Source organism: Festucalex cinctus, chromosome 1 (assembly GCF_051991245.1).
Source record: "Festucalex cinctus isolate MCC-2025b chromosome 1, RoL_Fcin_1.0, whole genome shotgun sequence".
In the NCBI taxonomy this organism is placed as follows: domain Eukaryota; kingdom Metazoa; phylum Chordata; class Actinopteri; order Syngnathiformes; family Syngnathidae; genus Festucalex; species Festucalex cinctus.
Window position 1 is genome coordinate 30,148,456 of NC_135411.1, and position 27,366 is coordinate 30,175,821.

Consider the following 27,366-nt stretch of genomic DNA (forward strand, 5'->3'; position numbering starts at 1 on the left):
CCACCTCCTCAACCACATTTGTCCATGTCTAATCCGAGACCCCCGCGGCCCCCGCACGTGTTGTGTGATAGCAGAACTGATTTTCTTGAGCAGGCAACACTGGCACACAGTGGCCACGAGGGCAAAACGCTTGACTGAAACAGTGCTCACAATGTTTATCACAAGTCCCGGGATCGTCAATTAAAACTTAATAATACAAAGTTGCCTTGAGATACAAGTTCCATTCCTCCTCTGACCACATTTGTAACTCAAAATACTGGCCACAACATTAACCTCAATTAAAAACATTAAACATTAACCTTGATTTTGTGGAATACTGTCCTCACTCGCAAAACAGAAAAAGCTGCACTTGTTACATTAAGATTACTGGAGCAGCCTGAAATGCAGTGAAGCTAATTGATAGTCACTGCTGTAGTCATTTGTGGTTCAATTAAGATGTACTTTTTAGAGTGGAAGCACATCATTCTTTGACTTAAAATGCAAGTGACGATAAAATCAGTCTGATAATGTTGATGTTGTAAATCTCAAGGAGTACCTTCAAATCATGTTTGCGTGAATTTTAAATCACACCGTGTACTTTTTTTTTTTTTTTTTTTATAGTGTCATCCACAAAAGTTTAGTAAATTACATGTTTGTTTTTTAAAAACTCATTCACTGCCTTTGACAAGTATACTTGTCAATTGTATTTTTTAGAGCGGTGCTAAATGGGGGCGAATCTGAGCATGCTCCACTGTAAATATCAAACTTGGAAACAACTTTACTGATGCCCAACCACCGGTAGATGACATCATAGCCCCATTTTATAGGAAATAAACACAGTTTCAGAGTCCATGGGAGAAATGGCTGTATTTTGGCAAACCTACATTTTTCTGCTGTCAATTATAAAAGAACGGGACGGGACAAAAAGTAGGGAGTCTATTCTGTTATTTGGTAGATTCGGTTTATATATAATTATTGAATGTAATATCACGTGAGTATTGGAAATGTAAAAATTTTCGAAATGACTGGCAGTGAATGAGTTAAACTAACCTAACAATTGGTCAATGTCCCTTTAAAAGGTCCACCTATTGAGGACCTCTCAATAGTGTATCACAATGAAGTACCGTACCTTCTCTCATTGTCATCCAGGTGAGCAAACAGAACATTCTTAGAGATGGCCTTGGCCAAGGCGGTCATTGTCTTGTAGTCCTTTGGGATCACCTGTGTTGGCAAAGCATTGAAAGTTAATGTAGTAAAATGCAGTCTGCAGGTGGACAAAAAAAAGCAACAAAAAAAAAGCAATACAAATGTGACCGGCTCTGGCAAAAGGGTCCTCATGTGCAATCAAAATCTGCACTTAACTCCCTTTAAATTGATATATAATACATGGACGTACCTCAAAAATTGACAAAGTTACAGCAGTCTTAATGTTGGAAGGTTGAAATCCCTAGTTTTAACAAAAAGGGGTTTAAAGTTTTGGTACTTGCATCTTTCAAATATCCATAGTAAGTAGTGTTGTTCCGATACCGATTTTTGGCTCCCGATACCAATACCCAGCTTTGCAGTATCGGCCGATACCGATACCATACCGATACTTAAGGTTTTTTTCCTCAACATGAAAAGGCTGTCCTGCCATTGATTCAGAGCATTCAAGGGCCAATAGGATATTTTAGATCGGCATGCAGTGAACATGTCACATATCAGTGAATGTCGTGCACCAGCAAGACACAAGATGCTGCATCCAAAATCCTATATTAGCGTTGGAATTAATGGTATCGGCATGTTACTTGTGAGTAGTCACCGATACCGATACCACTGTTTGAATGCAGTATCGGTATCGGAACAACACTAATAGTAAGATATGAACCTGAAATTTTCAGGATTTGTTAAAATATCAGTGGAAAATCAATTTCAAACCCTTTAAATGTTTTGGAAGTTTGACCTCTCAAGAGATGAAATCAGCCTCAACTTTGATGATCACATTCAGCTTACAATTCAGCTTCTGAAGCATCAGCCAAAATGTCCTTATTTTATTGTTGCTACTTGTGGTATTTTCTTGCTTAAATGAGGTCATATTACCACAGTGGGAAATTTGATTTCATAATTTTGTGTCAATTAAAATTATATTTGCCATTTGATGTGGCCTGTGCTTGATTGATAATTTATCATGGATGTGATAACTCAAATGCTCACATGAAGAAAATGAAAATGTGATGGTTTAACAGTTTGTTTGTTTTTTGTTTTTGTTTTGTACCACCATCCCACACCAAGTAATACACGAGGGACACTACACTATTGTATTTACAAGTCAGTATAGCCTGTGTGCATTTTGGGGTGGGGTGTCATGGTGACTCTCATCTTTCAAGTTTCATATTTCATAGCTCATTTTGATGTTCAAGTCATCCCACTGAAAAGAAAAAAAAATGTGTAGTGATATTTGCGGAGTAGGCAGACTTCATTTGTGACAATCGCTGAAGCAGCGTCTAACACCGTCGTATGAAATAGACAACATCGACAAGCAATCAAAACATTAGATTAGTATTTACAATACATTACATTAGTCACATTACCTACAAGGGACTGGAACATGTCATAACTTTTAATTCCCAACTCCCTGTGAATGAAAGAGCGAGTGGCAGGTTTGTCGGTCTAGTCTGCTGGGGGAGCAGCTGCAGTGAACGTAGTCATTTCAATTAAAAGTAGAAATCGATTCATTAAGAAAGCGATCCTGGAGAATATCTCTGTTTAGATTATAATTCGCCGGTATCCAGACCGATGACAACATAGCTTCTGCTCCCAGGTAGGATGACTGTTCTGTTCACTTTCGTACTGAATGGTTTATTTCGACTTTTTTGGTTGCTATCTCCATCCATTCATTCATTAGCAGATCCGCTTATCCTCACAACATTTATATAAATCATTTGTGAATTACGTTTGAGACCAGGAAATTTGGGTTGTTTTCGCACAAAATGCGGCGCTAGCTAGCAGGTAGGCTAAAAACACTCACCCTAGTTACGATGCATAGTTGCATACTGTCTAATAATTGCTTATTTTCATACACTTCTATGACAATTTGTACTTTTGTGCTGCTTGGACATGAAACTAGAGACCTCAAGGAGGATATTTGTGGAGAAATCTCAAAATAGACAAATAAAGTCCAACTGTCTAATATCGTCCATATCTCTAGATTGATCCTGCCGACGTGTACATGGACCTTTTTGCTGGAGCGGGTCATAAATGCACATTAGGCATGACTTCAAAAGTGGACGTAGTGAGGTAATTAAAGAGTAGCGCGCCGGGCAAAGCAGATAGGAATATCCTACACGTGTGTCCATGTAATTTCGGGAAAGCCCATCTGTTCAGGGACTGTTCTCGAAATGACGCACAACCCTTGAAATTCCCAAGGGGCCTGAACTCATTCATAAAACATGCATTTTCATGTACCGCGCATATGCGTCCGCGTCGCCACATCAAAGTCACACAAATGTGCGTTCAAAAGGAGGAGGAAAAAAAATCCCAGATGAGAAATCAAGGCCTCTCTGCGCATGGATGGAGACATAGAAAGTGTTTTTGTTCCAAAAAGATGATGGCGATTGGAGTGATGGGGATGTGCTGTGCAAAAAGTTCAAGTAACAGATGTTGCCACAAAAAGGCAACCACGAGGCACTGTGCGCAACAAGCACACAAAACCAAATTCAGGGAAGTGGTGAGATGAAGCACCAGTCTTGTAGAGAATGAGAAAGAAGCCTGGAACATGTCTGTGATGATATTAAGCCTGATTTTAGACTGATGTGTCATTCATTCATAAAAGGAGAAATATTGTGCTTTTTTTTTCTTCCACAATTTAAAAGAGATCCCGGGAGGCTTAATAAAAGCTATCTGAGATTGTTCAAATTAAGACCGTTTTTTGTGTTTGTGTGTGTGTGTTATTGAAGAAATTACCTGAAATTACTTCCAGAGTAGCAGGCTTATCACCTCTACGTCCAGAATGTAAGTGATTAGTATGTGCTCAAAGTCTGCACTGGCTGATTAACCCTTATGTTAAAGGGGCTGTCTGCCGGATTCACTCAGGAAAATGCACTTTTTAAATACAGGATGTACACACTTTAACTTTCTCTCAGTCTACACATCTGTGTTTATGTTAATCTTTTGTGGTAATTTCATCCTAAACCCCCACCTCCCTAGCCTGTATTTTGCCTTTTTGTGTTTGTTTTGTAAACAGCGGGACGTTTCTGTGGAAAGACAGTGTTTACTAGGGGTGTGAATTGCCAAGTACCTGACGATTCGATTCGTATCACGATTCACAGTTCACAATTCGATTCGATACCAATTAATCCCGATACGAATTTATAAGTCGATTGTTGCGATTTTTTTTCATTCAAATTTAGAAAATACTAATCAGTAAGCTTGTAGAGTGTAAGATTTATATGAAAATGTATTATTTATTTATCTGAAATTTCAATCTTATAGAGGTTGTAATCTGTTTCATGTTTGAACAGCATTAAAATAAAAATATTAAGGCTTAATGTTCCGTTCATATAACATTCTTCTATGCTCAAGGTGTGAATCCTAACTCGAAGTCAGACGTTTTGTTGAATATTTTTCCATTAAAAATGGAAGTTTAAAAATCGATTCACACACACACACAAAAAAAAGAAAAAGAAAAAGTCAATGATGATAAGACGTTGAATCGGTAAGACTACCGAATGAACAATTCTGAGCTCTTAAAAAATAAATAAATAAATAAATAAATAAATAAATAAAAAAGCGATTTTTTTTTTTATTGAATCGATTCGAGAATCGCGCGATGGAGTATCGCGATATATCGCCGAATCGATTTTTTTTAACACCCCTAGTGTTTACAACCCTCCAGCCAATCGCAGAGCGGGGGGGTGGCGTGTCGCAAACGGGGCCGGGCGATCGTGTCAGCTGCGTGACGTCACTCCCGCGGCAATTTGAAAGCACGCACGGATTTTTTTTTTTTTTCACTCACTCACTCACTCACTCACTCACTCACAGAAGCTTACGTGTGTGAATGAGTGAGTGAAGAAAAAAGAAATCTGTGCGTGCTTTCAAATTGTCGCGGGAGTGACGTCACGCAGCTGACACGTTCGCCCGGCCCCGTTTGCGACACGCCACCCCCCCGCTCTGCGATTGGCTGGAGGGTTGTAAATACTGTCTAAACAAACACAAAATGGCAAAATACAGGCTGGGGAGGTGGGGGTTTAGGACGAAATTACCACAAAAGATTAACAAAAACACAGATGTGTAGACTGAGAGAAAGTTATAGTGTGTACATCCTGAATTTAAAAAGTGCATTTTCCTGAGTGAATCCGGCAGACAGCCCCTCCCGTAAAATTTACGAGAAAAATGTTGTCAAGTTACAAAAAGTCTATAGAAAAAAACGTCAAGAAAATCAAATTTTACTTTAGAAAAAAAAAATCGTGAAGTTATGAGAAAAAAAATGCATGAGAAAAAGAGTGTCAACAAATCTGATCTTTCATTGTTAAAGGGGCTCATGAAACATGATGTATATGATGTTCAGTATAGACACAATTTATTTGATTGGTAAGTTGATGTGATTCTGCCATGGCCTTTTAAGTGATTGCATGCTCATGTGAATACGTCAGAGTGACACTCTAGGAACGAACGCTGACGACGGGGGTGTGCTTGTTGCCATGGAGCCTACATGTTAGTGTGAGGTCAGAGACACAAACGCTTGTGAGCAATTTGACACTCTTGATGAAGTGCTGTAATCATTAGGTGGTGATGGGTCGGGGTGCTATAATGTCAGCAACTGATGCAGGAGTGGGGTGTCTTTTTCCTGTCAGGGGCAATAAAGTTGTAGGCAATATTAAGGGGGACTATGTGTATTTCACAAAGCTACAAGAGTAAAGTCAAAATGTTACAAAAATGTTACAAGAAGATTTTATTTTATTTTTTTAACGAATAAAATGTCACTTGGATACAGTTCAAATGTTCCTAGGAAAGGATTAGTCATGTTATGAGTGTTTTATTACAAGGAACAAAAGTCATACGTTTACTAAAGTTGTTACCAAAAAATAAAAAATGATATCACAGAGATAAATCTATAATATTATAAAAATTCATTTATTTATTTATTTATTTTGAGGGGGAAAAAAGTCCTAAAAGTAGTGTGGATAATGTTGTTCTAACTTAATTCTACTTTACTGTACATACAAATGTACCGGTAATGTAATGAGAGGAAAAAATAATACTGTTACGAAAGTAATGTTTTGTTTTGTGTTTTTTTTTAAGAATAAAGTCATAAGTCTGCGATTGGCTGGCAACCAGTCCAGGGTGTGATAGGTGCTGAGATAGGTGCCAGCTCCCCTCGCGACTCTTGTGAGGAATAACCCGTCAAGAAAATGGATGGATGGATGGAAGTTTATGAAAATAAAATCTAAATAGTATGAATAAAAACTTGTAACATTACAAGAAAATGTTATAAAATATATTTTCCTTCCAAAAAAAATCCTAAAAATTGGATTAAGAACATTACTAGAATGACATAATAGGAGGAAAAAGTTGTACTGTTGTATAAATGTAATTTTCTTTTAGAATAAATTACTCAAAATATGATGAAAAAAATGAAATGTTATGAGAATGCATAGTTTTGTTATGAGAATACATAGTTTACTATACTATAGTTTACGGGATAAAAAAAAAAGTTATGTTACAAAAATAGACATTTCTTATGAGACTGAAGCCCACGTCCCACTGAGGGGTGAACGGTTTTGAGTGTTGGCAAAGGTAGCGAATTCACACTCCCAACAGAGGTCGGTCAAGGTTCGCTGAACCATCGCTAAACGTTTACCCTGAGTTTTATGTTTTTTTCTTTTCGTAAAGAAATTTTGAACATGTTTGAACCTAGACGAGAATCAATATTCGCCTGCGTCGCAAACGTTTGCCCCCCAGTGGGATCAGGCTTAAAGACTCGAGGTTAAAAAGATACAACTAGAGTCACATTACAAAAAAATAGTTGTAAGAAACAGCTCATGCTGAAAACTGTTCAAACACAGGTATTTAAATACAAAAATGTATTTAACAGACTAATCTGCGATACAACGGAACCGCGATAGGGGAACCACAATATAGTAGGAATTACTGTACTGAGCAAATGTATTTGCTTCTGGCTTTCATCTTTTTGGGCTCACCTTGCGCACGTAGCTGACGGCATCCTCTTCCGTGTAGACTTCGGCGCTTACCCCTCCGCGGCGGCGGCGGGCCTTGACAACGGGATTCGGCGGCGGGGGTGAGACCTCGTCGTCGTGCGAGTCTGACTGGCTGTTAGATTTCTGCCGCGCCATGATCTGCTTGCATTCTTCCTGTAAGAAGACAAGAGGAGGTAGTGTCAATGTGAGGTAGTGACGCCTGATCGACAAACAGGAAAATGGTCTTTAAGAAAATGGAACGTGTGGAGAAAACAAATGCATGGCAGTTAATGTGGAGCAAGCTGAGAGAAAAAAAGACGAGCATTGTGATCAAGGTCAAACAATCTGAACTTGTATGACAAAAGTCCTGAGCACGCACCGTCTGGCTATGTGGCTCCCGCGTTAAGAGGAGACATCGGGTTGCCTCTGGCTGAATGTTGTTTCAAGTGCCGAACACGCTGCGGGTGCTGAATTATTGATTGCAAACTTGATTAACACATTAGAATGCAGGCGAGCTAATATGTGAGAGCGCTGGAGGACGCTGCTGATGGGATGATCATTTGCTCTTCTGCACTGCGTACGAACTGTACGTCTGTAAAATGTCAGCCATCTTGATCCAAATATCCTTCATTTTAACATAACATTAGATGAAAGGTTGTTACTTTACAGGAGACATCGTGGAAAATATGCCTGACAATACATTAAGTGTTAAATTAACTAACCAATCAAAATCAATCTCTTGTTATCTGTCTATATGATCAGATAGGATCCAGACCCAATTATAAGCCACGTCCGGAGTCCAGCCACCAGACTACAGTAATCCCCCGTTTATTTGTGGTTCATTATTTATACGGTTGCATTTTTTTTCTGTAAAGCCTATCACAAGCTGCTTGGTGGAAAATGTATACAACTCATTTTAAAAGCAAGCAAATATCTTTACACATACATACAAATACAATAACACTATCTTGTTCACTTAATAATCCAAGATTTTTCAGCATATAGTGTAACTTTATACATATATACATATATATATATATATATATATATATATATATATATATATATATTTATTTATTTTTTTTTTTTTCCCCAAAACTGTATAATAAAATATTTTTTGTTTTCTTTTCTTTTCACAATCTCCATGTATTTAATGCGAGCATTTTTGGGAGAATTTGCAGGGTTAATTATTATTATTATTTTGTATTGTTATTATTTTTATCACAATGCATTTCAATGGGCGTCAAACATACGCGACTTTTGGCTTTTGGTGTGTGACCCCTGGGAACACACCAAACCAGAGTAAAATTGCAATTGTAATTGCACATCCAGACAGTAGGTGGTAGTACTACTTTCATTGTCAGAGTACGCACGTAGACATATGATACTATTTATAGTTGCGGCAGAGAAATATGCAAAATATTTTCTTCTTTCTTAGGGGGTTGGAGGTGGTGCGTAACAAAAAGGTACTACATTTCCGTGACTAAAAGGCGCAACTAAAGGTCTTAAATTTTCTCAAAACATTCGATGGTGCACATTATAGTAAGTTTGTGTGCATCGAGGTCTAAAATCTGAAAATGTTATTGTGCGACGTCGGTCAGTAAGCTCTTCGCTTGACTGACTGCTGTGCAGTTCCCGCCGACATATTGCCTACAGAAAGTTGGACGTGATTGAGGTCGGCATGAGAACCTTAAAAGAGCTTTGTGGAGTTTGTCACTTTTTTATAATCACTGCCACCGTTTGGCCTAAAGCATAACTGCAACCTCTGTGTCAAGCTCATGCATGGTGCGCTCAAATAAACTCTTCATTTTTTCAGTTTTCTTGGATTCTGAGGTGAGGTTTGGGCTGTGTTCGAAACCTGCCTCTTGTTTTTTTTTTCAGTTTCCTGTTTCCCAATCTTGTCATACGCTAATACTAAATGTCCGCAGGGACGAGCATGACGTCTCCCCACCCTACTCTGCCTCTCTCCTCCCTCAAGAACTGTGGCGTGTTCACCCCGAACACTCCACACTGAAGGGAATATGCTGTACAAGCGAACAGGCGCTGTCGAAGTAAAAAAAAAAAGTCATGGCTATTTGTACTTGTATGTATGGTGTAGACTAAGCTTTAGAAGGATCTTTTTGAACTGCACAAGGCACCTTTAAAACGTCAGTTGAAAGAGGATGGAATGTGGATGCTAACGACACCCCCCCACATGAAAGACGGATGTGGTTGAGGTCGGCATGATAATCTTAAAGAGTCAACTGAAAGAGAACGGCACGCAAACGATATAGTGCTATTGTGCATTGTGCAAAACAACATCGGCTTGGCTAAGGAACCCCGAAAATGGCATCAGTGAAGAAATCTGCTTACAAAGCACAATTTAAACTACAAGCTACACAGTTGTACGTGGAAATTGAGCAGCCGCAAAATAATTCCACATCAATGAATCCATGGTTTGGAAATGGAGGAAGCAAGAAAACGAACTTAACCATGAACTCCATGCGTGCCCATCTCACAGTCGCTATGAAAAACCAAGTACTGTACAGCAAAAGAAGTCGAAGCTTATCGTCATCCCGGGACGATTAACGAAAAAATTCCAACCGCTGGGCTTTGATATAAACAGAACGTTCAGAGTGAAGTTGCAAGCAGCATGGGATTTAGAGATGGCAACCGAACTTTCACCAAAACTGGGAAGCAGCGCAAGGGCGAATTAGGCCACCATATGTGAATGGACTGTGGATGTCCGAGCTAACGTGTCTGCTTGCACTGTTTGAGCTTTCCCGAAAGCTGGCATAATTGCTGAAGAGCCACTCGGTAGTGAGAGTTACAAGACTGACTCAGATAATGATGAGAGGGAGCTTGGCATGTTTGATGGAGAAATTGCCCAGCAGTTCAATTCGGATACAGAAGATAAGAACTTTGGTGTATGTGTGGATGAAGATTGATAAAAACAAAATAACGTGAGTACATTATTAAATAGTTGAATAAAGTACAACCGAACTCGCTGTTTTGATGCCGTTGCCTTTTTATAACATACTGTAGCAGCCATGCTACCATATTTTTTTAGCACGCATGCGCCGTATAATACAGAATAGCACCCGTAATTGAGACTGTGCCTTTTAATCCGGTGTGTCTTATGATCGTGAAAATACATTAATTGAAAAGCACTGATTTTGGCTGACATTAGCACCTATACTACCTCTTGGCTGCCAATGCACGCAAACCATAAGGATGAACACAATGAACTAGATTGCGCACAAACTGTTTAAATCTTTACATTCTATTCATGTCAGTCTATGGTTTTATAAAGTACAAAAAAAAAACACAAACACACACACAAGGACCATATTGTATATGTGCAATTTAAAGCCAGTAAACCTAACATACGTGTTTTGGAAAGGACAACTGATTGTTTTCAAGTTTGAAGGTCCCACTGTATCAACAGAATGAAAATCTGTGAAGATCAGCACTTCTATGCACTCTGTGCTTCGATTGCGTCGGCATTCTGTTGCAGCAAGTAGCAGAACAATGATATGGGAATCAAACAACACCAAAACAGGCTGACAAGAGAACTTGCATCACAGAGTCTCTATTTTATTTCCTTCCCTAACCCATTTCATCCCGAGGTGACTGTGATACTTGACTCATGACTGTGTAAAATAATGTGACAAACACACAAATCCACACGCATTCTGGCTGGCTCTCTGAGGACGACACACAGTCACAGCAGCAGCAGGAGAGAAAGAATCTGAGCAAAACTAAAACACCAAAACAGGAAGATAAAAGGCAGGTAAGACCAGCTGACAACCGTCTTTAACACCAACAGTAGTGGCAGTTCCCATTCCTGTGGACGGATATACGACTTAACATTAGCTTCAGGAGGCTCAGTGTGTTTGCAGGGTTATTTACCATGGTATGAAGGCCAGGTCTGACGTGCGCCACCTCAGCCTGTCAAAAGGCACCCGGCATCATACGAGCGCATCAACGGGCAACGACACGTGCGAACAGCCATCTCACACACAGTGGCAGCATGTCGCCATGCTCAAGTTAGTTAGGGAGTTAGCGTGAGTAAGCAAAGAATCCGAATACAGTTTAAAAGAGAAAGTGCACAAACGCGATGGTTACAATTCCCCCAAGGCACGAAGGATCAGACTACTGATGAAAACAGTGATCGTAGCAAAATGCCTGCCCACTCTCTCTCTCTCTTCCCCTCCCTCCCTCTCTCTCGAAGTTGCTCTCTCTCAAACAACACAATCAGGTGGTGCAATCAGCAGGCTCGGCTCGCTTCCCCTCTGTCACTATGGCAACGGGAGCTCAGTGAGCATCCTGCGCAGTTGATGCTGAGTCTGAGTAGGAATTTACTCGCACAAAAACACACTGGCTCTAATTTACACTACAGTAATGGTAATGGTCGCCAACTACAGCACCGCGGACCAGTGCCAACCAAAATGAACAAAACAGAAAAATAAATCTGCACTTAGCAGTCCAACTTAAAATACAGGTTTATTGCGACAGGTGATTCTCACATACTTCATGCTGCGTAACGTGTGGCAAAAGGCTTGCAAATGTGGCAATTCAATTCAATTCAATTTATTCAAATGTTGAAATACCACAGCTAACATTTATCATGAAGGCAATCTAAGCCAGGCCAGCCTACCAGGATATTGTGAACCGAAAAAATTGTCAGATCATTGCTATTGGGTTCATTAAGATTAGTCTGAGATTCCCGGGAGGCTGTGAGATGACCACTTACAGTGTAGAAACATGATGTTACAGCTTCATCTCCACATCTTAATGTCCACAGTGGACTTCTGTTATGCCCAAATGGCATGGTGCACCAAACAGAAGGGGAAACAGGGGGGAGTGCATCATCCCATATATTCCTTCTGGGCGCCAGACGCTGTTCCCACTGATGGCAAAGCCCCGCCCACGCACTAAAGTCAGGGAGCAAAATATGAAGCGGGGACTTTGTGTGAGCCACAATAAGTTATTGTTATACTGTACTTTGCTAATGCTTGTAGAAAGAAAACAGTGAAGCAGCAAAGGACTACAGTGAACTATAAATGTACAAAAAATTACAACCTGTTCTGGCAAAGATAAAACACTTTTCCATAGTCTGGTGTAATTTAAATGTGCCATTTTCCAGCTGAAATGACTAAAATCAGCCAAATATGTTTGTTGTATTGTTACAAACTTTAAAAAAAAAAAAAAAAAAAAAAAAAAAAAAGTCACTTTGATTATGTACTCGTATTTTACATTTAGTTAAGCCAGGGCGTTTACAACAAGCTGACAAATGTGGTAATAAAACTGAGCCACCGAAAGATTTAATTTATTAACACTTTTAATGGTTAAATGGTAGGTACACTTGAATGTTTCCTGAAGGGAAAGTCAAGTCATAAATTTTCTTTACAATAATGTTCTATGTAGTCCCACATGTTTAAACACGGTATTCTGATTAATGCAATACAAGAGAAAACAGGTAATGTATAATCACATCTCAGCTTGCACATGTCACATGACCAAAAACAGGCTACCTGAGCACGAAGCAACTGTGATGTCATTTTCAGTCGACAGCAAGTAGCAAAATGGCCCCCCTCTGAGGTGGATTAAAATGGATGGATTTTGCTGCTTAATTCATATTCCACAAACTCAATATTAACCCTTTCACGGATAGTGGTTACTCCAGTGGACAGGTATTAAAACGTCTTCTCCTATATAAATGAATCTTTTTGCCACTGTTGGCCATTACCCACTCCAGTGGACACTAGTGGTCTTGACATACACTGCCATCCGGTGGTCAACGTTTGTAAGTGCACAAAAAAGACTGACAAGATGGACGACAGAAGTTCTGATGTGACGTGCAAGGAAGGAAAAATTGTCTATTCCTTTGCGATTGGCTGGCATCCAGTCCAGGGTGTACCCCACCTACTGCCGAAATCCAGCTGAGATAGGCTCCAGCACCCCCCGCGACCCTTGTGAGGAATAAGCGGTCAAGAAAATGGATGGATGGATGGAGTAATATAATTGTTAAAATATCCAAGTATTGAGGAAATGGCAATTGATAATGAGTCCACTAAATTGGACTTTGGACATCATTAGTTGTATTGTGTGTGTTGCTTTTGAAAATACTTCATCTGCAGTTATTTATTTATTTATTTATTTGCTTTAAATTATCATTTATTATTATAGCAATATTTTATGGACTTTAGTCCTCATATGAGAGTAAGGATCCCAGTCCTTATGTTCAGGTGCATAATATACTAGCAAAACCTACAGGATAGACGACCACATTGACTCAAGTGGGGATGATGACAGCAGCAGTGATGATGAATGGTCGCCAGAAAAAAAAAAAGAGAATTACGATCTGTACTTCATAAAAAAAATCTATTTTTCTTTTGGTAAATGGTTTTGTAATACATGTAGTAGTTTTTAAATATTTAAAAATATGTGAACACAATGTGAAAAATCAAACAGACTTTCTGTAGTGTTTACATTATATTTTGTTATTCTTTTCTTACTAACATAATTCATCAGTTGCTCAAATGCACATTATCCACCCTAGCAGACATGTCCCCAACTCCTTGAAAAATGTATGTTAAAAAAAAAATTAAGGTGATTTTTTTTTCTCATGCTGAAAGAGTAATTAAAAACAGTTGAGAAAAAAAGTCCTAATTAGTGCACGAAAGAGTTAATCAGAATACCAAGTTTAGATGATAGTGGGGGTAGGGGTGTATAGAACATAGTAAGAAAATGTTTGACTTGACTTCTACTTTAAAGCTTTTTGTTGTTATATTTATTAAATTCCTTGCATGTTATTGCTCTCTTTGAAAACATAATGTACTACAGATATTTTGAATAGAAATTATTTGAGCAATGGATTTTTGTTGTTTATTTCATTTTCATTAATCTTTTATTCAATTGAATGTTTTATCTACATAAAATGTGATTTCTTAATAAATTGAGAAAAGATGACAAAAATGTGCCATGTGTGTGCCAAAAATGTGCAACTCCCAACCCGAGAATACGAGCGGCTGCTCACTTTGTGATGTCATTAGGTGCGGACCCTCCCCCTCACCGCCTCTTGCAGACTAAACGCATGCCCACTTGCTCTGAGACCTCCATGGGACTGTGACAAAAATAGCCTTTTTCACAGAGGTCTCCAAGTTCGGTCCTCGAGAACCCCTATCCAGTCTGTTTTCCATGTTTCTCTCCACTAACACACCTGATTCATGATCGGGATCGTTATCAGGCTTCTGCAAAGCTTGCTGATTAGCTGATCATTAGATTCAGCTGTGCTGGAGGACGGAGACATGGAAAACAGGCTGGATAGGGGCTCTCGAGGGCCGAACTTGGAGACACCTGCTTTATCAGTAAACAATAAACATTCTGTCCAAATGAATTCAAAGCAATCATTATCCTTCACATTTGCAATGCCAAAGTGCAATGACAATTGGCCGTCTTAAAATCCATTCTGGCTGACACTTGTGTAAACTACAAGTAAAATTTCTGTGCTGTTGAACTTAACTGAATGAATGGTGTAATGGTTTAGGGCGCTTGCCTGGACAGCAGATCCCCAGTTCAAGACCTGCTCAAGTGCTTGCTTTTTTTATTCCTTCTTCTTCTTCCTTTTTTTCCTCTCCCTTCTTCCTCCTCCACGATTTCTTGCAGCAAGGAGCCGTTTTGTTTCAAGTGTTTATTGAAGAATTTATGGCTTGCGTGGCCATTCAAGAGGAGTGCTCAAACGCAGAGCTCCAGCAGCAGGCTGAAGCCAGCTCGCCGGGGGTGAAGCAACCTCACGGGGAGAGGCGGGGTTATACTAAACCAGGCGTTTTACTTCCACGTTAGAAAAATAACCAGCAAAACACCTAATATTTCATTAAAAATTACATTACCATGGTGTCAAAGGTAAGATTTAATCATTACATGCCTATAGTTAACTGTGGAAGGTCTTAAAATACCGTGATCCAATCCCTTTAACAGGAGGTGGGCATTCCATCAGAAGGTCCGTCACTGACGAATGCCCGCTTTGCTGATGGGAAAACTTAAAAAACTGACATATCGTGCACCGACGGAAGTTGATTTTCATCCATCACCGAAATCGTCACTAACTAGATCAGTATCGACAGACCAATCAGTCCATAACAGACAGACTCCCGTTTCGCTGACGACTGACGGAAACACGCGTGCGTGTCTCGCATGTGTTTAGTCACGAGGGTAAATAAACCGGGCTTCGAGCGGCGCGGAGAAGTGTCTCACAGAAAAAAAAGAACAACAGCTGGTGACCTAGCTGTGTCTGTGTTGGCTGCTAACTAAATCTCGGCTCCCATCCATGCTCCTTTTTTAGGTTGTTATGGTTTAGCTGACACTAGCTTCCAATTCCAGCTGTGGCCGTTAGGGCAAGGTCAGTCCAGTAAGTTTGTGTTTCCTGTTTGCAGATTTATCACAAGCTGCATCAACATTGTTTTAATTGATAACTATTCAATTATTCAATAAAGACATAGGATAACACAAAACAGTCATTCAAGAGTTGTAAATGAGCTGTTTTGTGCCGCGTGTTTATTGAAGAATTAAACAGTTATGCAGTTGATCAATTTCGATGTTGCATATGACAAATCTGTAGGCAGGAAACAAAATTACTGGACTGACATTGCCCTAACGGCCATAGGTGGAATCAGGAGCCAATTAATCTGGAAGCCAATTGAACCATAACCGGTTCCAAAGACCACAATGAAATTGTGGTGATGATAATAATGACGGATTGACAGACTTGACGATTCCAGTTTTGTGTTCGGCTTGAAATAATGGCAGAATGACGATGCCAGCTGCTGCCAAATGACGAATGACAGACCGGCAGACTATAATGACGCATCCATCTCTGGTTATCAGGATATAAAAATACCTACAGTGGGCTATATCAGGAGGTAAGATTTTATCAATATCCCATAGTGCAATCTCTAGGTATTCAGGCTTCCTCCCAAATTACAAAAACATGCATATTAGTTGATGGTGAGGTAATGACTCACAGTCACCATTAAATACACAAAACTCCAACAATGGACTGAACAAGGACATCCACATACCTTATTTGACATCAGTTCTATGACAGTGTTTTTCTTTTTCTTTGACTTTTTGTGTCTTTTGCCGAAGAATAGGAGCAACTTGAACAAGGGCTGTTATGAGAAAACAGGAGTGAGAAGAGAAGACGATACAGAACATCCTCATCAGTGGCTGACAACCAGGACTGAATGAAGAAAGAGGACGGACGGATCCACAACTCACAAAAGTGCTTTTGCCAAAATGAGCGATGTGAAGGCAGGCCAAAGATTAATCCAAATGAACAAGTCCCCGATAATAGGCGGCACACAATCACAAATGGATGGCCTAAATGCACTGTCTAATGTTGCGGCTATTAAACCATCATCCGCTCTGATTTCAGCTCATTTACGCATGACGAGCCACATTAAAATGGGCCTCTCTTGTTTGGTTCATTCCGCACCAATTTGCAACAGGCCCATCAAAAGTTCGGACATTCCCAAAAGCTTTTCACTGGGTTACTATCACTTTCCAAATCAGCCACCAGAAAAGCAATTTACAAAGCATCACTCCCTAAAAAAGTAATTACGTCAATAAATCATCTTTCAGAATAAGAACCATTTCACATGAGGGAATAGAAAAAAACTGTTACCTTCGGCAGTAGCCCTTGCTGATGTACAGATCACTCTCTACTGAGACAGCAACCCAAAACAACACTACACAAAAGCACACAGGTAATGAAGCATGGAGAGTAGTCTACTCATCACCCTGTTCCAGCCCATTACTGCACTACAATGGACACAAAGTCCGCTGTACTTTTTTGTTGGTTTGCATGCGTGCCTGTGTTTCACGTTTTCCTGGTAATGAAAGGATTTTCTCTCTTTGTGAGTTGAACACAAACACATTGTGGATGCACAGCGACTGTCCACCGGCTTGTAAAATTCACAGCCTCTAGAAACACAAGTTCTAAACTACTAAAAATAACACAATGGAATGAAAAACAGCTACCTGATAGTATGTAAAAACCACTGTTGCGACACCACAAACACAACCAGACCCTCAAAACTGGCTTAAAGGCCCTTCAGAAATATTCAAGGCAGTCAACCCAATTTTTCTCGGCCCAAACTCAAAACACAACTCCATATCTACCACACAAAAATGAGGACCAGGTGGCATTGCCGACTGCGCAGAGGTCACCATGTTTGGTTTAGGAACACTTTAGTGATATTTAGAATGATTCAATCGAGTGAGAGCGCCCAAACCCCCTTTTTTGGACACCTGCAGAGTAGGTCTGTAACGATAACGGCAATATCGTGATATCGAGATATTTAAAATGCCAGAATATATCGTCGTAGGGGTGGGCGATATGGTAAAAAATTCACATCATGATTCTTTAAAAATAAAATCACGATCTCGATTTTATCACAATTCTTTTTTTAACATATTTTTAGACTTAATCTTCATATTTCTGAACATTTTTGTAATATTTAAAACATATTTAAAATTTGTATAAAACCCTAAAAGAGAAAAAAAAAACAGCATCTTAAGCCAACTAAGCTTTCTGAGCAGGTTGGAATTTAAATAGTGCATTTTTTTTTTTTTTTTTTATCAAATAGTGCAATGAATGTAAACATAAATGGAAAGGAACAGCCTCAGTTACTTCTTTCCAGCGCTTGCTTGCTTGTTTTTTCATATGGCGTGCCCTTGGTAAATGACTGTGTTACCGTGGATTGTGTTAGCTTGGAGCTGCTAGCGGCTGGTCTCGGTCTCCGTTTGTTTTGGCTGTCGGTGTACAGTTTCGGATGATGTCTGCCGGTTTCACTCTGAAAAAGGCACTTTTTAAATACAGGATTTAAACAAACTACTTCTCAATTTACAGATCAGGGTTTGTCTTCATTTCTGGTGGTGATTTTGTCCTAAAGCCTGTATTTTGCCATTTTGTGTTTTTTTTTGTAAACAGCGGGACGTTTCTGTGGAAAGACAGTGTTTACACCCCTCCAGCCAATCGTAGAGCGGGGGGTGGCGTGTCACAAACGGGGCCGGGCGAATGTGTCAGCTGTGTGAGGTCACTCCCGCTGCCATTTGAAAGCACGCATGGATTTTTTTTTTTTCACTCACTCATTCACACATGTAAGCTTCTGTGAATGAGTGAAAAAAAATAATAATCACAATTTGCTGGTGCTCAGAAATTCCCTGGTTTACTTGTTTGGAAGGTTTTGATTACTTTAGAATAATTAGGGGGCTGTAGTAGCATCATAAAACCTGTTTTTCATGCACCAATCAACTCACTTGATCAAACACCCCCACCTATGCCTCTCAAAAAAAATGCAAATTCTGCTGCTCAGGAGGTTAAAAGGTTTTAAGGGAAGGATTTGGGCAGTGGCGGAAGAATAAAACACAATTTAAAAACTACACCATCCAATAAAGGTGACTGGCCGATTGTCATTGTCTTTGACATGACATTTGATATCATTATATTAAAAAAAATAAATAAATAAAATAAAAAAATTTAAAAAATGCACAGCTTACACCCGTTTCCCTTAAAGTGGAAGTCAACCCCCCCAAAAAATTCTTGACAATAATATGTTCTATGCAACCCCACTAGTTTAAATATGGCGTTCTGTTTAAAATTGAGTTTGTGGACTATGAGTTAAGCAGCAAAATCCGGCAGTTTTTATCAATATCAGAAGGTGGCCATTTTGCCACTTGCTGTCGAGTGAAAATGACATCAAAGTTGCTCAGGTCTCAGCTAACAACCAATCACGGCTCAGCTTCAGACAACAGGTGAGCTGTGATTGGTCGCTGCCTGAGCCCTGAGATGGATTAAAAAAAAACGTTGGATTTTGCAGTGTAACTCATATTCCACAAATGTACTATTAATCACAATGTAATGTTTAGACGACTGAGGTAACATATAACATATTATTGTCAAGAAATGTTTTAGGTTGACTTCCGCTTTAATATTGAGGATTTTTGTACGTCGGAATTTTTCCTCTCACTGTTTTTGTCCAAACACTTTACACCTGTTACACACAAAGCACAGATGACTAGAGGAGGCACGTAATGGGCAGATGATGGAAGACGAACGAGGGACCACCAGTGAGTCCCATGGGTCTGACATTCACCTGTGTGGAGGGGCCCGGGATGAGCTAAGTGAAAGAGGAAGTTTCGGCCCGGGTCACTGCATGCACTGCTGACTGATGATTAAACAGAGCACCCTGCTCCTGGCAACATGGTAATAATACAGGTACATAAACACAGTCATATGACAGCCAGTTCATCTATTTGTGGTCTATTTGTTGTTCTGGGTCATGGGACGGACCCAGGGCAACATAAGTACTACACCCAGGGCAACAGCTGCACAAAAGTGAGCCTTGTGCTTCACTACACTAACAATGGCCCATCACAGTACAGTACGGTAGGTCATCTCCACAAAGCAATGAATGATTGGGACTGGTATCAAGAACACTAGTAGTTGGTGGGGTACTGATTGCAAAATTACATATAAGTTTAATTTAATTTGAAGATAAACAGTTGAAAACAAAAGATGATTTGTTAGCAATAGAGTTCGAATATGCTCAGAAGGTGTCAATCAATAATTTGGGGAGATATTTATCATTTTATTTTATTTTTTTATATTATAAAAACATTTGCAGACATTAAAGCCTTCCCTTAATAAACAAAGCATGATGCTGATAGATATGGTGTTGTGTTTGAGATGAGCAGTGTTGTGTTTGCAGAAAACGTGTGTTTTGGAACAATGGCCAATAAGTTCAGCTTTGGCTCATCAGATTTAGCGGTGCAACGTTCAATCGATTAATTGACAACTAAGCAATTATCAAATGAATCAATAATTATTTTTGATAATGGATTAATCATTTGGATACCTGTTTAAATTTTGAATTATCTTCAGGACTTGAGCTTCTCATCAGTAAAAATTCTCCATCTGCTGCATTCATCCATGAAAGTAATATCTTTGTGTTGAGTCAAAATAAAATATTTGCTTATACTTTGGAAAACAATGATTAACATTTTTTCCTGATATGTTACTGATGAAATCAGTAACATAATCTTTCAACAGAATACATACAGTATAATCCATTTGTTTTTGCATTTCCTGCACTGTCAATTGAAATAAAGTCCTGTTTTTGAAGACAAGATGGACATTAAAACATGCTTTTTCCATCCGATGCATCAATTAATTGACAAAACAATCCACAATTATTATTATTAATCAATTATTATGGCCCAAATTATATGTGAGACCTCAGTGTGTCAATATCCTACAGAGCACAAATGATATTGTCCACTATACAGCATCATATTCCTCCTCTATTACATCCGCATTATGGAGTCAACTGCATTTAAATGCTCCTATGGTAGAACTTATTTTAAGCAATAGGATTTGTATTATTTGAGGTTTTTTGTCCTTTAATGTAAGAAAGTCACTTATTGTATGCCACTACTGGAGCAAAGTCATCTGACGCTCACAACTCCTAGAAGCTATTTTGACCCGTGAAGCATAACAGTGGAGCCTGTTGTGTAATCACAATCATCTCATGATTTTCTCATGGGCAAAATTGCAACCAAAGAGGACATAAATAACACCATTTCAGAGAGCTATATCAGTAACAAACCAATTACATAAATGTTAGAAGTGTCTTGGTGATGATGTATGAGATTATGGGAAAAGCCTTTGTGTCGTTTACCGATTGAGCAATATAAAATTATAACTTTCCTATCATATGAATCAAGTTTGATTTATACCTTTGATGCTCATTAAAATACTTGGAAAATCACATTTTCATTCCTCGAGACACATTGCATTTCTTGCTATTATCTTGTCCCATTTTCAAACTTTGTTATTACATTAGGAATTATAATTACATTTTTAATTCTATTTCCTAAATCCATTAAATACTTGTTTAAGATTTTCTATTTTACTTGTGCCCCATATTGAAACTTTTTAAAGATTAACTTTCAGTTATGACCTTAAGATTATTTATGAACCCTATATATGTTCTGTATTGTTATATTTTTTTCATTTTTTAGGATTTCCACTTAATGTACATATATGATATAAAAATATGACAATACAGTATTATTGTACTTTTTAAAAAATTATTGATTTATTTACGAAATCATCCAAAAACGAGCCATTATGTGATTATTCATATGAAGCGCTGGTACAGCATCAAATAAGAAAGGCTAGAACATAAAATAGCACTACAGTGGGATTACACACAATCATGCTACACAACGGACAGATTTAATTGAGATGCCGAGAACCTAAACGGCATTTACAGTCAAACTACATGGATGGAAGTCACGAGACGACACACAGCCTTAACATTCTAAGACACACAGCGTTTTCAGTTTGGTCACCAACCTTCTCCAGCTTTTCAAAATGCTCCCGCAGGAACTTCATAGGACGCTCGGGTTTAGCGATGCACAGGTTGACAATGCACTCTTTGAGGATCTGCTGGATGTTGTGCTTCTGCACAAAAATTTCACAGCCCTTCAAACTCTCGTCTTCGTCCAGAGTGGAGGAGGAGGAGGAGGTGGCCATCTTATCTTTTATCTCTGTGGTAGAAAACAGGGTGGACCATGAGAGGAGGGGAAGGGAAAAAAATAAAGCAAAATCGAAAAGGATGGGGGATGAAACTGAGAAGGCTAGAGGGGACACAGACATAGAAATGAGAGGCACGTAAATACAGAATTTGGATAGAAGATGTTGGACCTTTAGACCTTTTTTCTGTTATTTTCTATGAAAGGAATTCTTTTTTGCCGAAGTTTTAAATAGAATAGGGGAGCCCTGACAACACACAGACAAAAATATAGTGGAAACGCAAATTGCAAATCGTGGAGTTCATAGAGAAATATGTCAGAAATATCTTGCAAATTTTACCAATCATAAAGCGTGACATCATCTCAGCCAGTGTCGAAGGACTGACTCTACATGGGTAGACACCTGTATTTTATCACCTTATCATGTCTCACTCATATCAGGTCCCCAGTCTTCTGCTTCCAAGTAGAGTCTCAAGTCTTTTAGTTTTTACCAAGTCACAAGTAAAAAAAACAAAAAAAACGAAAAATGTCTGAAGTCATGTCAGTTGTTCAGGTACCAGGAGTACAAGCACTTACATTTGAGTACCCTTTATTATGTACAGCACTTTATACAGCACTTTATTATTACATATACGACAGGCTTGTAACGGGTGACAAAGTATCACAGATGTAAGATGTTGGCACTAATACTGATATTGACATATGTGCAAACTTACTCACTCCATTTGACAATAGATATTCAAGCTTTCTACTCCTTCCTTTGTCAAAATACGCCAGTTACTTTTTTCCCCCAACCTTCACAGGTTGGGGGAAAAACCTGAAAATACAGAAACAACATGAAAATACAGATGTAAATAGAGAGAAAGGTAAAGTCGACTGCACTTGAGATGCTGATTAAGATCTTAGGGTCTCATTAAGTGGGAAAAAAACAGGGAGAGCTTCAATGGGGTATATGCCATGGAAGAGGCGGGACTGTTTTTGCACATCAGTTTGTTTCCGGTTCGGATTGTGACGTGTTGGCTGCGTCAAAAATACTTGTGCTTCCGACTTTGTGCCCCTCGGTTGCGCGTCCACAACCCGGACCGGAAACAAACTGATGTCCAAAATCACATCCCGCCTCTTCCGTGGCATATACCCCATATGGTGGGACATGAACAGGGGACCAATAATGACGATGATGCAATGATATTGACCATTCATGGCTCTAACTGAAAGGATTGTTCGACGTTGTCAACTCCAAGAATGATTTCTGTCAAATGTGTTTTGTCATGCCAGAATATAAACCACCACCTTCTGGTGTTTGAAAATTCTTCCTTTAATCGAAAAAACACCTTTACTTGAGTGTAAGAGTTGAATCACTCCAAGTAGTTGTTTATGCAAGTACAATATCTGTGCTCCAACTTAAATTCAACTTGAGTATTTTTGCTACTTCTGCAATTCATGAAAACACTGAGTCGAAGTCCAAGCAGCAATGACTCAAATTTCCTTCTGGCAAATGCACATAAAGCATACATGTTAGTTGTGAAACAATGAATAAATTTAAAAGAATGTTAGCATTGTTCTCACACTATATAGTTTGTCATTTTTCATTGCCATTTGACATTGTTATTATTCTCACACACTGTAGATTTTGACCATTTTGTTGGCACTTTACAATGGTATTTTAATTATAGGCACTCAATGCAGGTAATGAATGATACAAACACATTTACACCGTACTAAAAATAGTATGTAATATTTATATTAAGCTAAAGGTAGACTAGACATTTGTTTATTTTGACATAATCTGGTTGAGTCTGTGTTAGACTTTCTGAAACCTGGTAGTAGCTGTTATCATCAGTACTTTGTGGTATATTATTGTACATAATTTCAGTTTGTGTTGGTGTGGGCCCCAATCCGGGGTTTCTGTTTGTTTATGTTGTGTTCTGGACTACTAAATTTGGTGCAAGCATCTTCATGTCTTTGACACGAGTAATGTATGTATATGTGTGTGTATATTGCATGAGAGGGTGTATCATGAGCCCAAGTAGGTTTGGACAAGCTTCAAAGGAAGGAAATCACACGTACGATAATCCTGCATAATAAATCACTATTCATCGTTGCATGACTGCAAAGGGAACAGCAGCAGCACAACATACACAAAACCGGTCACTACACACGACTCACTGTACGTTACAACGCAGTAGTTGAGCTAAACGGCTGCAACCAAAACACAACTACAGGGAAACGACTGCGGGCTAACCAAAAAAGGAGGCCTGTACCGTTCATTATTAACACACACACAAATGTTGTCGCGACTCTCTGCTGTTCCTACCGTTAATTCCAAGGGAAGGATGCTCGAACTGTACAAGTGTTGTTGTGTGGGTGGGCTGGGTGGCAGTCGAGGTACCACTGCTGATGTTAGCACGGATGCTGCTGCTGCTGCTGCTGTTTCCCCTGCTGGTACTGTGCTCTGCGTCAATGCCGATGACGTCAACTCGACATCTCAGCCGCAAAGGCACCCTCCGCCTGTCAGTCTGTTAAAGGGAACATCTCACGTTCTATCCTTGCTTGTTCTTATCATTGTGTGACGGCTACTCCTTCCTTATTTCACTTCAATTACAATCACAACATTTTCCACATTTACACAATTCGTTTATTGTTTTTTTTTTTTTATATTATTATTATTATTATTATTTAAATCCCATTAATTTCCATTCAACAGACATTGAACAATTCGTTCCCATAGTAAATGCTAAATTCAGCTCATTTACTTAATATTGGGAACGATTTTCACACCATTCCACCATAATAAAAATTCTCACAAAATTTCACAAATTGTGCATTTTTCCCCAATATACCAAAAGCTATTCCACTTTTTCGTCCTTCAATTACTTTAATATTTTCCACTCATTCACAACATTCCAACAAATTTCAACATTTTACACCTCCCGGGGTACTATTTTTCCTCATTCCAAAAATTCACTTTCCCCACAATTCTACATTTTGCACCCACAAAATCCCCACAATGAGACATTCAACATTCCAGATTCAATTCCATTCCATTCCATTCAATTCATCCATCCATCCATTTTCTTGACCACCTACTCCCCACAAGGGTCGCCGGGGGTGCTGGAGCCCATCTCAGCTGGCTCTGAGCAAGAGGCAGGGTACACGCTGAACTGGCCGCCAGCCGATTGCAGGGCACACAGAGACAAAAAACCATCCACACTCACAAGCACACCTATAGGGACAATTCGGAGCGCCCAATTAGACTTAGACTTGAGTTTATTGATCCCTTTGGGATGGCTCCCTCTGGGAAATGTACATGTCCAGCAGCAAGGAGAACAGATAATAAAATAAAAAATAATTCAATCAATCAATAAATAAGGTTATTACACCAGAGATTGAATTACATTCACATGCAATTTCTACAGACTTCACTTCAACAATCTACAAATACCGCCATCATGACCAACAAAATTACTGATCAAAGCAGTAAGATTTTTCACAATTATGTCAATCCATCCATCCATCCATCCATCCATCCATCCATCCATCCATCTCCTGCACCGCTTACTTTCACAAGGGTCGCTGGACCAACCCAGCCGGCTTCGGGCAGTAGGCGGGATACATATGGAGGTAAATATTGTGCAGAAGTAACTTGTCAGAAAAAAAAATGTACTTGGAGAAAAAAAGTATACATTTGTATTGGTAAAAGCCGTGATTTTTACCTGTAAAAATACTGCTTGTATACTTGAACTGACATACATACATATACATATATATATATATATATATATATATATATATATATATATATATATATATATATATATATATATATATATAAATATTAAACTCAACACCCTTTCATAAGATGTTAGTTCATGATTATATATTTGAAGTTTTTATTATCACATCTTATAAAGTATCCCCCTCAATCATTCCACAATGACTAGTATTACAAAAAAATAACTTAAGTGTTTCTCAATAAAGTTTTGCTGTTTTGAACCGGAAGATGACGCATAGCCGGCGTTTGTTTGGTTGCCATAACGACCACAAGAAAGATGGCTGCGATGGCTTCTGGAGAGGACCGTGTTTCCTCGGAAGTTTTGCGAGGACTCGCCCGGCATTTAAACTGTCTTGGCGACGACAATAAGACGACGAGGAAGAGAGCCCTTGAGTCCATCAAGGAGGAGACGGTGGATAAAAAGCTGTCGGGTGTCGTCCAACAGGAGCTTTTCTCAGCCCTCCTCAAGCCTCTCCTCAAGTGTCTGTCAGATCCGATGGAAAGATGCCGAGAAATCGCCATTATGTTAATAAGTGAATTTATTCGATGCGTCCCCGAACCGCAGGAGTCGTTGCCTTATCTTATGCCGTGCTTGGCTCAACGGTTCGGGGAGAAGGAGATCCTGGAGCCGGCGGAGGAGCTTCGCTTGTCCGCTACGGAAATGTTGACTCTGATGGTGGAGGTGTGTGGAAAGCAGCTGGCGCCTTATCTGAACGAAATGATTAACATATTGCAGAGGACCGTGGTCGACCCTTTCCCGGATGCCAAAAGAGAAAGCTGCAAATGCATTGTCAACTTTGCCAATTGTGTGCCAGGTTAGTAAAACTTTGGCTAATGGTAACACGTTTAGCTTGTACAGAAAACAGGTTTATTCACCCTTTCACTAGACACGTTACATCCCATCAAAAATAGTAAAGTCAGGGCTTCCCTGCTTGATTAGCTGACCCCACAACCTGGATCGGAAGATTTCTGCATTTTTTCACAATTCAAAACAAAGCTACCAGCCCCATTGGTGTGTCACTGTCTGGCTTTCGTTACCATGTCAACCGAGGCGGAGCTTGTGCTTTGCAAGTGAGGCATCAAGGCTGCCTCTCATTTTCTGCTTAACAGTGGGCTGGCTCTTGTCATCTCACCGGCGTGTGCTGTGCGTGTGTAACCGTGGTAATCCAAATTCATTTACAAAAAATGAAAACTAAGAAGTTGAAGCATAATCTGTCTTGAAGCGTTACGATTTTTCCATTTATCCGCACAGACTAATGTTACTACAATCAAAGTTTAGGATCTTTTCACACTTCACAACAAGCAACAGATTGTGATTTTTTTTTTTTTATTATTATTTTTTTTAAAGAGGTCAAGTACTTGCTTTGAGTTGATCCCAGTTGAAAAATAACATTTATTTTGAAACGTGACATAACGAAGAAAATATTACACATTCTGTATTTGACTTAGACTATTAATTGTGGCTCACGAAAGTCCACTAGCTGAATACTAACGCACAATGCAAAATGCCAGCTAGACGAGCCAGGGCTCTACACTAACTTTTCCACTGGTATCACTGGTGCGAGTAAGATTTTCAGTTGGTCGCACAGCACAGGATTTGGTCGCATCATTTTTTGTGGATGTACAGCATGATCTTAAGCCTGGTTCACGCGGCAGGAGAATTGGCCCGATTTTAGCCCCGAATTTCCCCTCCCGACAATCGTAACGACGCGCCGACACGCAAGCGATAATCTTAACAGATAATCCTGCCATGTGTGTTGACACCACACACGGCGCTAGGGGTCTGCTCAAATAATCAATACGGCAATATATAGTTGCGGGCCTCATTACAATACACGTATCGATACGCAGGCGTCA

General features: G+C 39.3%; 2 protein-coding genes across 6 annotated transcripts in view; one reads left to right on the forward strand and one right to left on the reverse strand.

Moving 5' to 3' along the window:
• Positions 1–24,218, reverse strand: part of prkar1b (protein kinase, cAMP-dependent, regulatory, type I, beta) — a 74,715-nt gene extending 50,497 nt beyond the window's left edge. Inside the window, exons 1-4 of one of the 5 annotated variants that reach the window (XM_077528309.1) lie at positions 24,052–24,218; positions 21,559–21,752; positions 7,158–7,328; positions 1,109–1,200 (exon numbers count right to left, since the gene is read on the reverse strand). In XM_077528309.1, the coding sequence (XP_077384435.1) occupies positions 1,109–1,200; positions 7,158–7,328; positions 21,559–21,738 (443 nt within the window). In that variant the 5' untranslated portion in view covers positions 21,739–21,752; positions 24,052–24,218. Of the gene's footprint in view, positions 1–1,108; positions 1,201–7,157; positions 7,329–11,045; positions 11,280–16,216; positions 16,307–16,821; positions 16,950–21,558; positions 21,843–24,051 lie in introns of those variants that run through there. The other 4 variants (XM_077528318.1, XM_077528344.1, XM_077528327.1 and 1 more) reach the window with 4 other exon arrangements.
• Positions 24,219–25,768: 1,550 nt separating this feature from the next.
• dnaaf5 (dynein axonemal assembly factor 5) overlaps positions 25,769–27,366 on the forward strand; it is a 33,115-nt gene continuing 31,517 nt past the window's right edge. The window contains exon 1 of the mRNA XM_077528355.1: positions 25,769–26,324. Within this exon, the coding sequence (XP_077384481.1) occupies positions 25,787–26,324 (538 nt within the window). The 5' untranslated portion in view covers positions 25,769–25,786. The remainder of the gene's footprint in view (positions 26,325–27,366) is intronic.